Source organism: Pomacea canaliculata, linkage group LG7 (genome assembly GCF_003073045.1).
Source record: "Pomacea canaliculata isolate SZHN2017 linkage group LG7, ASM307304v1, whole genome shotgun sequence".
Lineage (NCBI taxonomy): Eukaryota > Metazoa > Mollusca > Gastropoda > Architaenioglossa > Ampullariidae > Pomacea > Pomacea canaliculata.
The window spans coordinates 26,031,251-26,045,679 of NC_037596.1; the positions used below are offsets into that span (position 1 = coordinate 26,031,251).

The following is a 14,429-nucleotide window of genomic DNA, read 5'->3' on the forward strand; positions in this document are numbered from 1 at the left end:
GTAAGCCTCCTTCAAATACAGGGTTTGCTTTCCTTAGATTTAAACAACAAATTATTTTTTCAAAAATACAGTTGGACAAGATTTTACAATTAAGTAAAATTTTGACAAGCACACATGTATAGGTTTACACATTTGTTGGTGTGATGCCCATGTTTTTCAGGTGTAACAGGCTGTTACATACTTTTTTTTATTTTGGAATCTTACAGCTTCATTTGCTTGGCATTTAGATGTTTCTCTCGCAAGGGGCAACCCACGTTACCACACGGGAGTTGATTACATCCTCACCCGTCTACCCACCATAAAAGATTGCGAGGAGATGAAAGAGCGAACGTTGTAACATAATCTAAGGTTTAATTTCTTTCACTTCCCTGGAGTTCTCATTAAAAAAAATCACATTTAGAACTACATCTCTATGCTGACTATGTAGTGTGTTGCCACTGATAACAATCCCGACATCCTGCGCTATATCCTCACATTCGTTTCCGGGTCAGTGACCATAATCACACACACCATATTAGTCTAAATGATCCAACTCTTTCAGTGGAGGAAGATGTTTAAATGAGCTGTTGATACCATAAAAGGAAAACTAATAAAATACATTAAGTGTTAGACCATAACTTGTCAAGAACTCTCGTCTATTGAAGCAAAAGTGTACCAAGGACTAATGAATAGCAGGTTACATACAACTGAGAAGGTGGTAGATTCTAGCAATCTTACATACCATATACTCGACCTTTTTCTGAAAGGAAGTAAGTGGACAGAAGAGATGACAGAAAGAAATGGTTTAACATGGCTGCCTGTAGACATCAACAGGAGTGTAGAAGAAAGATGTAGAGAAATGTTTACCGGTCTTTGGCCCTCCGTCCTGTTTACTGCAGCAGAGGTTGCTGTAGGTGTTCCAGGAAACCTTCTGGTCTTCTTTGTCTACCTGAAACCTTTAGGTGCCAGTTCCACCCGGGTGTTCATCCTGGCCATGGCCGTGTGCGACTTGCTGTGTAACATCGTCAGTATGCCGTTGATCATTTTTCATCTGAGATATTTCTTTAACTCTGTTGATAATCCAACCTGCAAATTCATGCAATTTTCGTGGAGATTTCCAACATTCGTGTCCGTCGGGTTGCTGGTGTGTGTGGCCATTGATCGTCATCGTCGCATTTGTTTTCCTTTCAAGACTCAGATGAGGGAGCGCCAAGCGATGATCATAATGCTGGTCACATTAGTTCTTGTTTGTCTGCTTATTTTGCCTTTTGTGTTTATTTACGGTCAGAATCGAAGGAAATATAACGGGGCTGTTGCATGCGATATTGAAGAAGAAGATGTGCAGTCACCATGGAGAACACTCACTACCATCTTACTGACATTATTCTTTCTGACAGCACTTACTACTCTTGCAGGATGCTACATCCATATCACTTACAAAGTTCGAGAATTAAAAAGAAACAGACAAAGAACTGACATTAGCCAGAAAGATGAAGACAACCGTGACCAGCAACCAAGGATTGACAATCCTTGTTCTGATTCCAGAGAGAAACACTCAACTTGTGAATCTCAATCAGATGCGAAAAAATGCGATTCAAATATTTCCTCTGATATGAGAGAATGGTCAAGGTGTGCTTCTTTACAGATGCTGGATGCCATTGAAGAGACTGTTACAACCGAGTACCTTCCTCCCCTTGAAGTGTCATCAGTGTCACCTGTGTCATGGGCTGTAGGAAGCACAGTTGTTGAGTCACAAGCCTCCAATAACTTGACAGTTGAGAGTACGTCTGGAGACAAGAACACTTTAAGAATGACAAAGAATAATAGAGAGAACTACAAGACACGCAGGAGTCCGAAGAAGCATGGATGGCAGAAACAAACAAGATTTTCTAAAACCACACTAATGATGCTAGTGCTCACCTTGACAACTATCGTTAATTTTCTTCCCTCCATCATTATTGAGTAAGTACACCAGTGTCAACAAAAATGTTATCACAAGATGTTCTTTTTTCTTACATTTGAAATATAAACTGATTCTGAATATTGCATTGTGAGCCCGTTTCAGAACCGATTTTATATAATTTTTATGTAATATGCAATACTTTAAATTAGCTTATTGGATATATTACAGGTGACTTTAATTTTAGCACAGGGCTTTGCAATGAGAGTATAATTGTTTTGTCCATACAGGGTCCAAGAGCTAGACTGCCCAGCTTACATGGATAATCTTGTCAGGCTGAACTTTTGCTTCGTGGCTTACTTCTTTGCGTATCTCAACAGTGTCATCAATCCCTTCATCTACAGCTTCTGCAATCCAAAGTTTCGCCTGCAGTGTCGGTTGTTTATTCTCAGTCTCTACAATCGTATTGCTTCTGGGATAAGATGCTGTTCAGCAAAATAAGCTGTACTTTATAAATCACCAAAAACACACACGTTGCTGCAACTCATCATGACCACCCAAAAACTAATCACAATTATGGTCTCATCTTAAAATAAGGAAAGTATTAGTAAATTCCGTTCATTGCTTTGTTTAAAGAAACAATATATTGACTAACGTTTTATTTCTAAATTCCAAAAAGTAAACTAAAATTTAAGGGAAATTAAAGTGGTGCAAATAATGTATATAGAAAAAACTGCCAAAGAAAGAAACTGTTTTAATTCATGAAAATATATCCAAAGTTTAGACAGGTGACGTGGATTGATTAAAAAAAAAAAAAAAAGCAGCCGAGAGCATAACTGGAATAACACTCCCTCCAAAATTAAAGTTCAGAACGCCAGGTCACATGACCCAATAACAGTCGGAGGTTGATGTAAACAACAAAACAGCTTCCTAGTGGGATGCACATGTATCAGAGACGAGATATAAGTGAACGATTAAATTTCCTGTCAACAAATGACTAGACGACCTAATAACAAGTGAGACATTATTTGTGTTCTTGTTTTTCATTTCGTCAGAGAAACTAACTTTGTAAATTGAAGAGTCGACCAAAAGTTGTTACAAAAAGAAGAAAAAAAAAATCAGGATGCTTTTAAACAGCGAAGAAACCATGAACACATGGAGTGAGATACTGTTTGACAAGCTTTGGCCTACCACTGTGTTTGTCGTGGTTCTGATTGCCGTGGGTGTCCCAGGTAACCTGCTCGTCTTCTGTGTTTACCTGAAGCGTTTTCGTCCCAGTGCCGCCAGAGTGTTCATCCTCGCCATGGCCGTGTGTGACTTCCTGACCAATGTCATCAGTCTTCCCTTGATGATTTTTCATCTCAAGCACTTTTACAACTCTGTGGATAGTCCAACCTGCAAATTTATTCAGGCTTCGTGGAGGTTCCCCACCATCACGTCGGTGTTGTTGCTGGTGTGTGTGGCCGTTGATCGTCATCGTCGCATCTGTTTTCCTTTCAAACCACAGATCACACACCGACAAGCAATACTCATACTGCTGTTCCTGTTGATTATAACTGTACTGATTACTTCTCCTTTTGTTATCTTTTATGGTCGATTTCGGTGTTTTCTTGAGGAACAATATTTTCCGTCGCCTTGGATAAAAGGCACTGCCGTCCTATTGATGATACTCGTTGCTATATCAGTGATCATACTCATGGTCTGCTACATCCACATCGTTTGCAAAGTTCGACATTTTAAGATGAACAGGCAGAGAAGAGGTATAAACCAGCCAAATAAGGATGATCAAGGACAGCAATCAAAGTTTTCTTCTGATTATAGCGAGCCCCAGCAAGCGTGGGATTCCCAGAACACCAATCCTAACTCAGATGCAAAAAAAGGTAATTTCAGTGTAATGACTAGTCCAGAAACATCCTCAGTGGATGCTCAGACGACACAAGAAAGTCTCAACACTGTTTTGAATGAGCCTCTGTCTCTCGAAATGCCAGTTATGTTACAAGTTTCGTCGCCAGCAATAAAAACAACTGTTGGAGTACAACTGTCAGATAATTCAAATTTAATACCGAAAAATATCACAAGTCCTCAACCAAGTGACGAACTGACTTCCGAAAATACCACAACCTTTAAAGTTAAAGAGAAAGAAATGAAGGATGACGGGAAAAGAACGTTGGGAAGGAAGGACGGAGGAAGTAAACAAACACGATTTTCTAAAACCACACTCATGATGCTCGTGCTGACCATGACAACCATTGTCCTCTTCGTTCCACACCTTGTTATCGAGTAAGTAAAACTGATTTTGAAGTAAACAATGTAACGACCCTTCATCTTCCTAAGAAGCTAATCAGAAAAAGGTCTGATCACTTACTAAAAAATACAAGACATTTTATTTGAATTACATTTCTTACCAGCGTTTTCATAACCTCTTGAGCATCAACTGAAGATGAAGGTGGATTTTGACAATGCATCTTTTGATATAATGAATAAATGAAGGAAGAAAGATTAAAATTTATATTACTTTTGTATTATCTATGTTTATGACACAATTTGTAGAGTAGTTAAAACCATTTTCAGTTGTTTAGTTAGTGAATATAGCATTATTCTATTTCTCGAAATGTGGAAATCTTAATGTAAGATGAGGAACTCAGAACTCATTGTTCTTTCTCCTTTACTTAAACATAGAAACACTTACATGTTCATATTGGAAACTGCAACATATGAGCTCACACTCCGGACTAAGAGTTTATTTTCTTACAGAATATGGAAGGGTGGATGTCTTGACGTCCATTCACCTGTAATGGAGATGAACATCTGTCAGGTGGCTCACATCTTCCCATACCTCAACAGTGTCATCAATCCCTTCATCTACAGCTTCTGTAACCCAAAGTTTCGTCTGCAATGTCGACTGTTTCTACGCAGTGTGTACAACTGTGTGTCGCTTCCTATCTGATTTGCTTTTATGAGAGATTCTTCAAGAAGATAAGTATTGGCATGAGTCTGCTGCACAGCACCACTCCTGAGTACTGGTCATGTGACTAACACGGAGCATGCGCAATTTTGAAGAGTTTTGTAGAAAGACACACCCAACACACACACACACACACATCTTTATACATACAGCCACACACACACACACGTCTGTATCTATATATACATAGAGTGAAAAATATAAATAATGTGTCTATAGCCTTAAAAACGATATATCTTTAGGTCGGTGAATTTTTGTTTATTGTTTCTTCTCCGATGACTTTAAAAAGATTCTCCAGTCTAAAACTGTACAGATTATGGCTGTCATACTTCAGCATTACGGAATTTGTTTCAAAGATTCTGTTTGTATAATTTTTACTTTTTGTACTTTGTCATTAATATAGTATTCTGCTTTAACAGATTTTTGTTTTGTGTTTCCAACTCATTTAACTTGTGCTATGTTATTTAAGCATAATAAAATTCATACATTGTGGGATTCTTAGCAAGTTCGTTAATTATCTTTTTGTTAATAATGTTAATTCTTTATATTTTAAAAAGAAAGTACAGCGAGAGAAACTAGTCTGGATGTTGCCAGTGTGAGATTTCTAATCACAGATACACTTTCAAACACCAAAGCATTGTAAAAATATTTGCACATGATTTTTTTCTACCTTTTAATTGCCATTTTTTAATATTGAAAATAAAGTTTAGTCTTCATGAACATTGTGTCCTTATTGGTAAATCAGTCGAGAGCATAAATGGAAAACAAGGCCTAGATAAAAAGTTCCAGACCATAAGGTCAGCCTGCTCCAGTGACAGACCATGGTTGATGCTGTCCTCTAAACAGCTTCCTAGTAGTCACACGAGTGTGTCAGGCTCGAGCTGCAAGGAAACGACCGAATTTCCTGTCAACAAAAAAAGTGTCGGCCAGATAACAAGTGATGCTCACATCATCTGTGTCCTCGTTCTTCATCTCTGTAGCGAAACTGAACTTGAGAGTCGATAAGGAAAAGTAAGATTTGATGCGACTCCTGACTATTTTGAGGCCATGAATAAGAAACATTCATCAGTTCTTGTTATTATTGTTTAGACAATGTTCTCTCCCTCCTTTCTCTCTCTCTCTCTCTCTCTCTCTCTCTCTCTCTCTCTTATATATATACATCTTCTTGTGTTGCTGTCCCTTGACAAAGCTTGAAAGTCTTTGTTAAGAAGACAGCATCGTGGTTTGTAGTTTGAGATCTCGTCTTCCGAGTGTTTCCCCTTTTGTACAAAAGTAAAGGTTTATCTGCAGAATAACTCAGGTTTTCAAACTTGTAACTTCTGGAAGGAAAGAATGTTCAATCCGGAGGGAGAAAAATTTAAGGGCGCACGTGGCACTAGCATATGCTGGAAGAGCCTAATATCACAAACACTTTGCGCATATCTTTTGCGCACCTCATTACCAAAAGGTCAATAACTTAATTGGGGACTTCCCAAAGCGCCTCTTTAATCATAAAATTTTGACAGGCAACCTCTTCAACATCAAAAACTTCCTTCTTGTCTGCTCGGTCTGTCACTCACTCGTTGTGAAGTGCTGTGAGTTATGAGCATGTCGGCTTTCCACGACTTCAAAGCCACTCGAACAAAAAAAAAAAGCATAGCACTGATTTATACACTTACATAATATTGCATGTATACTTTAAAAATAGTCACAGTCAGAATGAATCTGTAAGGTTTCGTTCATATGTAGCCCTCCCCAGTCCGGATGGGAAAAGCTCCGAGCTTTGATTGGTTTAAGTGGGCTCATTAATCTACTTTTTTCGTAAACCTGATTACTAATATATAATTACATATATATGTGTGTTTATGTGTGTGTTTGTGTGTGTGTGAGAGAGAGAGGGGGAGTTTCATTTATTGTAGACATCTAAGTTTGTAATCAGAAGTCCTACAATCATCTGAAGCGGAGGTTCATTTTTGATGGAAGGGAGTGAGGAATACAACCCAAAAGAATGCCTTCATACAGCGATGAAACCATAAACGACATAAGCAATCAGCTGATTAAAAATCTCTGGCCCACCATCGTATTTATCGTCGTTTTGATTATTGTCGGTGTCCTCGGAAACTTGCTCGTCTTCTGTGTTTACCTGAAGCGCTTTCGTCCCAGTGCCGCCAGAGTGTTCATCCTCGCCATGTCTGTTTGCGACTTACTGTCCAACATTCTCAGTCTCCCCTTGACAATTTTCCACCTGAAACATTTTTACAACTCTGTTGATAATCCGACTTGCAAAGTAATTCAAGCTTCGTGGAGATTCCCAACAATCATGTCCTTGTTGTTGCTGGTGTGTGTGGCCATTGACCGCCATCGTCGCATCTGTTGTCCTTTCAAACGACAGATCACAGATCGTCAAGCAATACTCATGCTACTGATGCTCTTTGTTGTGTCTGTACTACTTACTTCACCATTTGTGGTTATTTCTGGTCAGAATCGACTGGAATACATCGGGTTTGTGACCTGCTCTGTGAAAGACGAATACCTTCAGTCGCCATGGAGAACGAGCACTGGCATCCTATTCATGGTTTTCTTTCTTATAGCCCTGGCCATTCTTATGGTCTGCTACCTCCACATCGTTTGCAAAGTTCAGCAATTAAAGATGAACAGACACAGAATGGGTGGAAGTCAACCACATAAATATGTCCCAACCCAGTGGTCCATGTCCAATCAAGTTTCTTCTAATAACAGAAAGATGTCATCAGGGAGTTCTTTCCAAATAAACTCAGATCCAGAAAAGGATGATTCGAAAATCCTCTCTAGTTTAGAAACACATTCAGAAAATGCCGTTGCAGAGACGACAGAAACTAGTCTGAAAACTGTATCAAATGAATCCATGTCACACGAACTGTCAGTCACTTCACAGGTTTCATCACCAGTAACAGTCACAAACGTTGCTTCACAACTGTTAATTAATTCAGCTTTAAACTCGAGGAGTATCGCCGGTTCCCAACAAAGAATCGAACCCATGACTGAAAATCTCCAAACCTCGAGAGTTACACAGGAAGAAGAGAAGACTGGTGCGAAAAATTCGTTGGCAAGGAAGGAAGGACGGAAACAAACAAAATTTTCTAAAACCACATTCATGATGCTCGTGCTCACCTTGACAACCATTGTCCTCTTTGTTCCACACATCATACTCGTGTGAGTAAAACTGCTTAGTATAGTCTTTCTTTAATACCTGTTATTTAAATGGTAATGATTACGAGTAATTTTCTTAGCTGCTAATTAAAAGTACAAAACAGAATATTTATTAGAAAGGTCTAACTGTCAGTACCTCATAAAAGTTATAAGCAGGTGATGCTAAAAGTCCATAAGACAATTTAACATAGTCAAGTTTTTTTTCATCTTTATAAGTTGTAAGACTTGAAAAACAAAAATTCACACAGACGATCACACAGACATCTACAGTTCCTAAACTTCCACGGAAATCTGACTTCACAATGGTTATCATCTCAACAGGATACAGAAGGATGGATGTCTCCGGCATGAGGATGTTGTGAAGATGAACTTCTGTGCAGTGGCTCTGCTCTTCCCATACCTCAACAGTGTCATCAATCCTTTCATCTACAGCTTCTGTAACCCGAAATTCCGTCTACAGTGTCGACTGTTTTTACAGAGTTTGTGGTCGGCTCCAGACATGAACAGTAAATACTTTTACCAGATGATTCTCTGCAACATGGAGTGTATTCTACACGGTGTTAGACGTTAAGAAAATGATTGATTTTTGTCTGATTCAATCCTTCATTATTTTATTTATTATTTTATGTGTTCATATAGTATTCTTATGTCCGCTTACATTTATTTATTGTTTATTTTATTAATGGCCTCCTTAGATTATGAACAAATGCTGTATGTCTCTTGTAGGGTCTTAATTGTATTGAACTCGTCCTCACCCCTTGCCTAATACCTTTCCTGTCACCATTCCTCAACGGTGTCTTCTACCCATTCATCTACAGTTTTTGTAACTATGTATTTATTCCTTCACTTTGTTTCCTCTTTCATTTTTTCTTGTATTCATTTATTTTTTATTTCCTTTCTTCTCTTTTTATTTCTTTTATTTTTTCGTTTTAGAAAACATCTTAATTCTTTTTATAATTTATGAAAATTTTTATTAACACCTCCTGGAATGTTTTGTCTGCATAGAAAACAATATCTTACATTGTAACTTACAAATGCATGTGAATTTTAGCAAATTTTTGTCGGCGCCTGCACAGAGACCTCTTTCTGTGTGATTTATGTCCCCCTTGCATGTTGTAGACTTCATCAAGGGAGTGACCTCGAGGGCTACAACACGAGATGTGGCAAAGAAACTAATGGTTAAACTTTAGTTCTAAAGACTTAAGCTCATAAATCCAGACGCCTTGGTTTGCATCCCCTTCACATCTTCTCGTGCCAACATTTTAAGTGGTCCATCAAGAAAGGAAGTAGTCTTTATGTATTCCGGAACAAAGCTGTGTCGTCCTTACCATATCTTATTGTCAATTCTATGGATGTATATCTCTGGACTGCTTGCAAATGATTTTCCTTCTCCACTCCATCCCATGGTAACTTCTAGAACGAGGCCAAAGCTCAAAGTCACTTCCGGTTTAACTAAAGAAGAACAGACGATGAGAAAGCTCTCATGTTGAACCTCAAGCTTCATTGTCTGGATTTTTTCAGTTCAAATCGTGGAAAGTGGAGATCGAGTACCTTTGTCAATAAAAGTAACAAATTTATTATCAGTCTACTGATGAGTTAAAAATTTTATTGCGGTACTGAATATTGAAGCTGCTAAATGGTTCGCCGAGACCTCAGAACCTACATCTTAGAGTTGGTCTCGGCAGACAGCTAGCCATCCAGAGATATACCACTATGGTTCATATATTTTCCACCAAGATAAAGACACGTCCTTCACATATCTTACTGTCAGCACTTTTCGTGAGTAGAAAAAGACATTACCCCAAATTTGACATCCGGGAATCATTAATCAGATTGTGAAGTGAACCGAGAAAACAAAAGGGATGTGTACTGGACGAGCCGAGACACCCTGTCTTCCAGTAAAGCTGTCAAGGGACGATATTTTTATGATTTATGGCGATACAACGGCTTTCTTTATTTGTTACATTTGAAACAATACATTGTGCAGGCTAAACATTTACTTGTTATGTGGCTTCAGTGCAAGGAAGTAAGAAACACTCGCTTGTAAATATTTTTGTCACGACATCCATAATAGCTCTGTGTCTTGTGCGAGTTTTTTGTCATTCCTCCTTTCTTCTCTCATAATGCACGGATTGTCTTTGTATTTACACGAAGAAAGACATAATGTACATTTTTTAAATATTTAATATCTCATGGCCATGGTAGAGGTATACCCCTAACCCCTTAAGCGACATTGTTTTTTTAAGAATATCTTAGGTTTCTATTTCCCAGTTTTTTGTTCTTTGTTTTATTTATTTTATGTTTGTCCTTATGTTTGTCTGTTTAGTTATTTATATAATCTCTTGATTGCTTACTTGTTTGGAGTGAGGTAGTGTTTGCAAATGTGTCTCAGAGATTTCTTGAGCGTGCATGACACTGTCAGCGTTGGTGTGTGTTGCCTGCACGTCTTTGTCCTTTGTCATCATCATCATTATCATCATCATCATCATCATCATCATCATCATCATCATCATCATCATCATCATCATCATCATCATCATCATCATCATCAGTAGAGAGTGAGCCAAAGGATTCCGGAACCACGTGGGGCAACTGAAGGAGAGCTGCCCCAAACCGAGTCCAATGGCGAAATGTTGTTGCGGCCCTAAGCTCCTCGAGGAGTAACAAGGAATAAAACTCACTCTCCCACACACCTGAACAATTATTTAGGTACACTTTTAACTTATCAAAGTTCTTTCTTATTAACCCAGGTCCAAAAGTCTACCCTTACCCACACAGGTCAGAAAGAAGTGCAAGGACTTAGCCAAGCTGTTAGTGACTGGAGGTCTTCAGGTTAGTGGGACACTGCAGTGACAGTGATAGGTGCATACAACACGCTAACTACATTTGTTTACTTTTCAGAACAGTCACAGAGATTAACGGTCCTCCCACACCTGACCACAGAATTCGGTAAACAGGTCGACAATTTGTCTTCTTCTCGTGACTTTTTCTCATTCAGTAGAAAGTATTTTTAGTCACCAGACGCTACTGTATTTATTTATTTATTTATTTATTTATTTAAGGTGAAACAATCTGTGGTCAATCCCACTAGGAAGTAATCACACGCCCAATTGTACAATAGGATATTATTTTCATTGTCGTTTATTACAACTCGTTCCTCGAACTTGATGTCATTTACACCGGTTTATAAAGAAATGTTATTATTTGTTTATTAATTCAGAAATGAGTGTTTCGTGTTAAGGGTTAGAGAAGTATCTACCAGACCCTTCAAAAAATGTCTGGCTGGTAATGAAGTAGAAACCTTTATTCCTTCCTTCCTTACATGAATATATACATTTCATTGACTCTTCTGTTTTCAAACTTCTCATTTTTTTCTTTATTTCTCTCTTTTTTTTTCTCTCTCTCTCTCTTCCAACTCGTCTGCGTACAGGCACACACTTAAAATTAGTTTTCGCTTTCTCTATTTCTCTCTTTCTTTTTCTTTACTTCTTTTTTCTCTCTGTATCTCTTTGTCTCCGAACTTATACCACACACACACACACAGACACACGGGCGCCCACCACACACTCACAGTCTTCTCCTCTTACTCATCTTTTCTTTACCTGCCTTATTTTACCTGAGTTACATAACATTTTGCTATTAATTTCCATCAGGACATGTTTTCTGAGCATTAATGTCATACATCTTCTAGACAAGTCCCAGAAGAATGCATAAAAGTATAAAAGAGCTCATTTTTCTCTGAGAGGTCCAAAACAGCCTCCACCTCTTTTCTTCCCCCTTCTTGTCCTTTTCTCTCCACCACTTCCTCATGCCCTAGAGCTAATGTCTCGGCAAAATTATTTCTCAATATGCAGAAACAGTCGTTAAAACATTGCCGGGCGGTGTAAAACGTCCGGGGAGACGAAATTATGTAAGCCCCATTAACACATGCAGTTAATAAAGCCCTCATGATTTAAGGCTACTTCTAGAAAGAACCAGAAAATGAATATTAAAATCTGAATAGAAGCTGGGAGTGAAAAGGTTAATGCGTCCTGCGTCAGGAAGAACAAAAAGGATCGACGGGAGGACACTGGCAGGAGACGGTTGTGAAGAAACCGAGCAAGAAGGTGCAGGTACAATAATACTCCCTCTGCTTGGGCAGAGCTCTACACAACCAGGTAAGTTAAATAAATGTTGGTCTTTCAGATTCTATACAGTGATTGATGTGTAATATATTGACATTATATATATATCAATCTTTTATGATCCCATCGGTTAAAAAAAATATTGTGGGAGTTTCATATTTTTATATTACTGCCATTTCTATGAAATAAAGTTTTGAAAAAGACTGCACACTTTATTTCTATGATCTATAAAACCTAAATGAACATCATCATATTTATTCATATATATTTCCAAAATATGGGGATTTCTAACTAGACGGTTTGACTTATTTATTTTGGGCCTCGGTAAAACTCTGTCTTTACTTTGAAAGGATTTGAAATCGTTCATTTATTCCAAGGAAACGCAGTCATTATCTAGCGAAATGAAATTTATTATTTTTATCATAATTCATTTTTTTTTTCTAGTGATTCTCATAAAAGTCTTGCTATTTCTTTCATGTCACTGTGGACATGACAATTGTTAGTAAAGAAAAAATGTTTTCCATCCAGCGGAAGAAGCTTGTCAGAGCAGAGAAGAACTAAAAGAGAAAAATAAACACTGGGGTAGTCACGACTGCGTTTGATCCGATCCTTTAGCGGGTCCAACATTTTTTTTGCCTATTGAAAGGTAGAAGTTCGACCTTTTTGGTCCTTAACCGGAAAATGTCGTTGACTGTTTGACCATCTTAACAAAGTTACATGTCAAGGTTCAAAGAAACCAGTAGTTTGGAGGCGATGCTTCAGTCCTTCGCCTATTTAGAATGGTGTTTATGCATGGAATACAATAAAAAAATGTTTGTTTTTTGTTTTTGGTTGGTTATGTACATGCGCGGTCTTCGTTCTTTCTCTACATGTGACATTTATTTACATGGTTGACTGCTTTTCCATGATGTAGTCTTAATTACTGGCTCGGCATTAAACACCAATTTACCAGCGCGATGTAAAAACATAAAATTTTTTAGTTGAATACTCATGTTTTAGGAGCAATTTAAAGAAGATAATTTGTTAAAAGATAATGAGTGTAGTTACAGCTTAAATGTAATCACTGTGAGCAGTGTCATAGCACATGCGCAAAACGAATATGAATGCAACTTCTGGATCACGTGACCGTGTCAGCCGTTCATAAGAAATGTATGTTCTTGCTACCATATACTCTCATCAACTACCGAATCCATTCTCTAGGTTGACAAAAATGTAAGTTATAGGTGGAACTTTGAAATACAAAATTAAAGAAACTGTAATGAAGTTTAACAGAATAAACTGGAAACCGTGATGAAAATACAAAAACATTGAAAATGATCAGATATTGGTCTAGAACTGGTTTATGTGACAATTTTTATTATCGGACATTTCGGATGTTTATGATCAGTTCATACTGTCGTAAGTTTTATCGCCTCTGAACCAAATCGTTTACCTCCATCGTTTCTTTTTTTTTCCTCTCGTGCAGCGATCCAGGCATGGCCTCCACACTTCACCTCCTGACCCTCTCCTGCGCTCTCGTGACCTTAACCCTTGGCTGCGGGTTCGACCGGTTCTACCGCTGTGACCCCAATGCCTGGTCCTGCACGAATCGGGGCGGCTACTGTGACGTCAGAGGCGGGCGATGCACGTGCGTCTCGCCCAACGCCGGCTACAACAGCGGCCCTGGGGGTCCCTACCCTGGAGGTCCCAACAATGGATATTATCACAACGGTCCCTACGGGGCGTACGTGGAGCCAGAAGGCAACTACTACGCCCAGCGTGGCCCCATAAACGAGCAAAACATCGAGGGGACGGGGAATGTCATGGTAGAAATGGCCAAGGTGGCCAGCATGATCAGTTAACCACTCGTCATTACCCTCGGGATGAAAACAAACGGAAAACTGTTGCCTCTAATGACTACTTAGGCCTAGAAGTGTTCTTTGAAACTGACTTTTGTAAACTTGACAAACAAAGAGGACGGAAATAGATTTCTCAATTTTCAATTTTTTATATATTTTTAGTGTTTTTATCGGTTTTGTAAGAAAAGTTATGTGCTGTTAGTGATAAGAAATGTGTTTTGATCATATATATATATTAAAGATTTAACTTGAGGTCAGCAATATTTTACTTTTTTATGCTTGTTCTTTCGTTTACTTCCATAAAGAGGTTGGAAACGGCCTTTCTTGCGAAGGAAATAATGTGCTTGAGTTGATTTAATACGATAAGGGAACATAACAGCAAGATTTTATTTTAAAGAAGATGACAGTTACAGTCTACTATAAAGAACATGCAGATCACACGAGATTTGAAGAAA

The 14,429-nt window shown here is 38.3% G+C and overlaps 3 protein-coding genes and 1 long non-coding RNA gene across 4 annotated transcripts; all 4 read left to right on the top strand.

The window, feature by feature from the left end:
* Nucleotides 1-551: 551 nt before the first annotated feature.
* Nucleotides 552-2,380, top strand: LOC112567564 (D(2) dopamine receptor B-like). Its single transcript, XM_025244259.1, has 2 exons — nt 552-1,941; nt 2,170-2,380. The coding sequence occupies exons 1-2, from the start codon at nt 665-667 to the stop codon at nt 2,378-2,380; spliced, it is 1,488 nt and encodes a 495-aa protein (XP_025100044.1). The 5' UTR covers nt 552-664.
* Nucleotides 2,381-2,658: 278 nt separating this feature from the next.
* Nucleotides 2,659-5,548, top strand: LOC112569431 (muscarinic acetylcholine receptor M2-like). Its single transcript, XM_025247197.1, has 2 exons — nt 2,659-4,159; nt 4,634-5,548. Exons 1-2 carry the CDS (start codon nt 3,003-3,005, stop codon nt 4,824-4,826), a joined length of 1,350 nt encoding a protein of 449 aa, XP_025102982.1. The 5' UTR covers nt 2,659-3,002; the 3' UTR covers nt 4,827-5,548.
* A 1,180-nt stretch (nt 5,549-6,728) lies between these two features.
* Nucleotides 6,729-10,238, top strand: LOC112568247 (D(2) dopamine receptor-like). The gene is made up of 2 exons (XM_025245447.1): nt 6,729-8,015; nt 8,334-10,238. The coding sequence occupies exons 1-2, from the start codon at nt 6,832-6,834 to the stop codon at nt 8,581-8,583; spliced, it is 1,434 nt and encodes a 477-aa protein (XP_025101232.1). The 5' UTR covers nt 6,729-6,831; the 3' UTR covers nt 8,584-10,238.
* A 1,581-nt stretch (nt 10,239-11,819) lies between these two features.
* LOC112569268 lies at nt 11,820-14,226 on the top strand. Its single transcript, XR_003100354.1, has 2 exons — nt 11,820-12,169; nt 13,602-14,226. It is a non-coding gene; the product is annotated as an uncharacterized LOC112569268 (long non-coding RNA).
* Nucleotides 14,227-14,429: the final 203 nt, after the last annotated feature.

Excerpts from the sequence above, each read along its gene's own strand:
- LOC112567564 (XM_025244259.1), top strand. The coding sequence starts at position 665 with ATGAATAGCAGGTTACATACAACTGAGAAGGTGGTAGATTCTAGCAAT. Across the intron at positions 1,942-2,169 it reads CTTCCCTCCATCATTATTGA|GGTCCAAGAGCTAGACTGCC; the intron begins GTAAGTACACCA and ends TTGTCCATACAG.
- LOC112569431 (XM_025247197.1), top strand. The coding sequence starts at position 3,003 with ATGCTTTTAAACAGCGAAGAAACCATGAACACATGGAGTGAGATACTG. Across the intron at positions 4,160-4,633 it reads GTTCCACACCTTGTTATCGA|AATATGGAAGGGTGGATGTC; the intron begins GTAAGTAAAACT and ends ATTTTCTTACAG.
- LOC112568247 (XM_025245447.1), top strand. The coding sequence starts at position 6,832 with ATGCCTTCATACAGCGATGAAACCATAAACGACATAAGCAATCAGCTG. Across the intron at positions 8,016-8,333 it reads GTTCCACACATCATACTCGT|GATACAGAAGGATGGATGTC; the intron begins GTGAGTAAAACT and ends TCATCTCAACAG.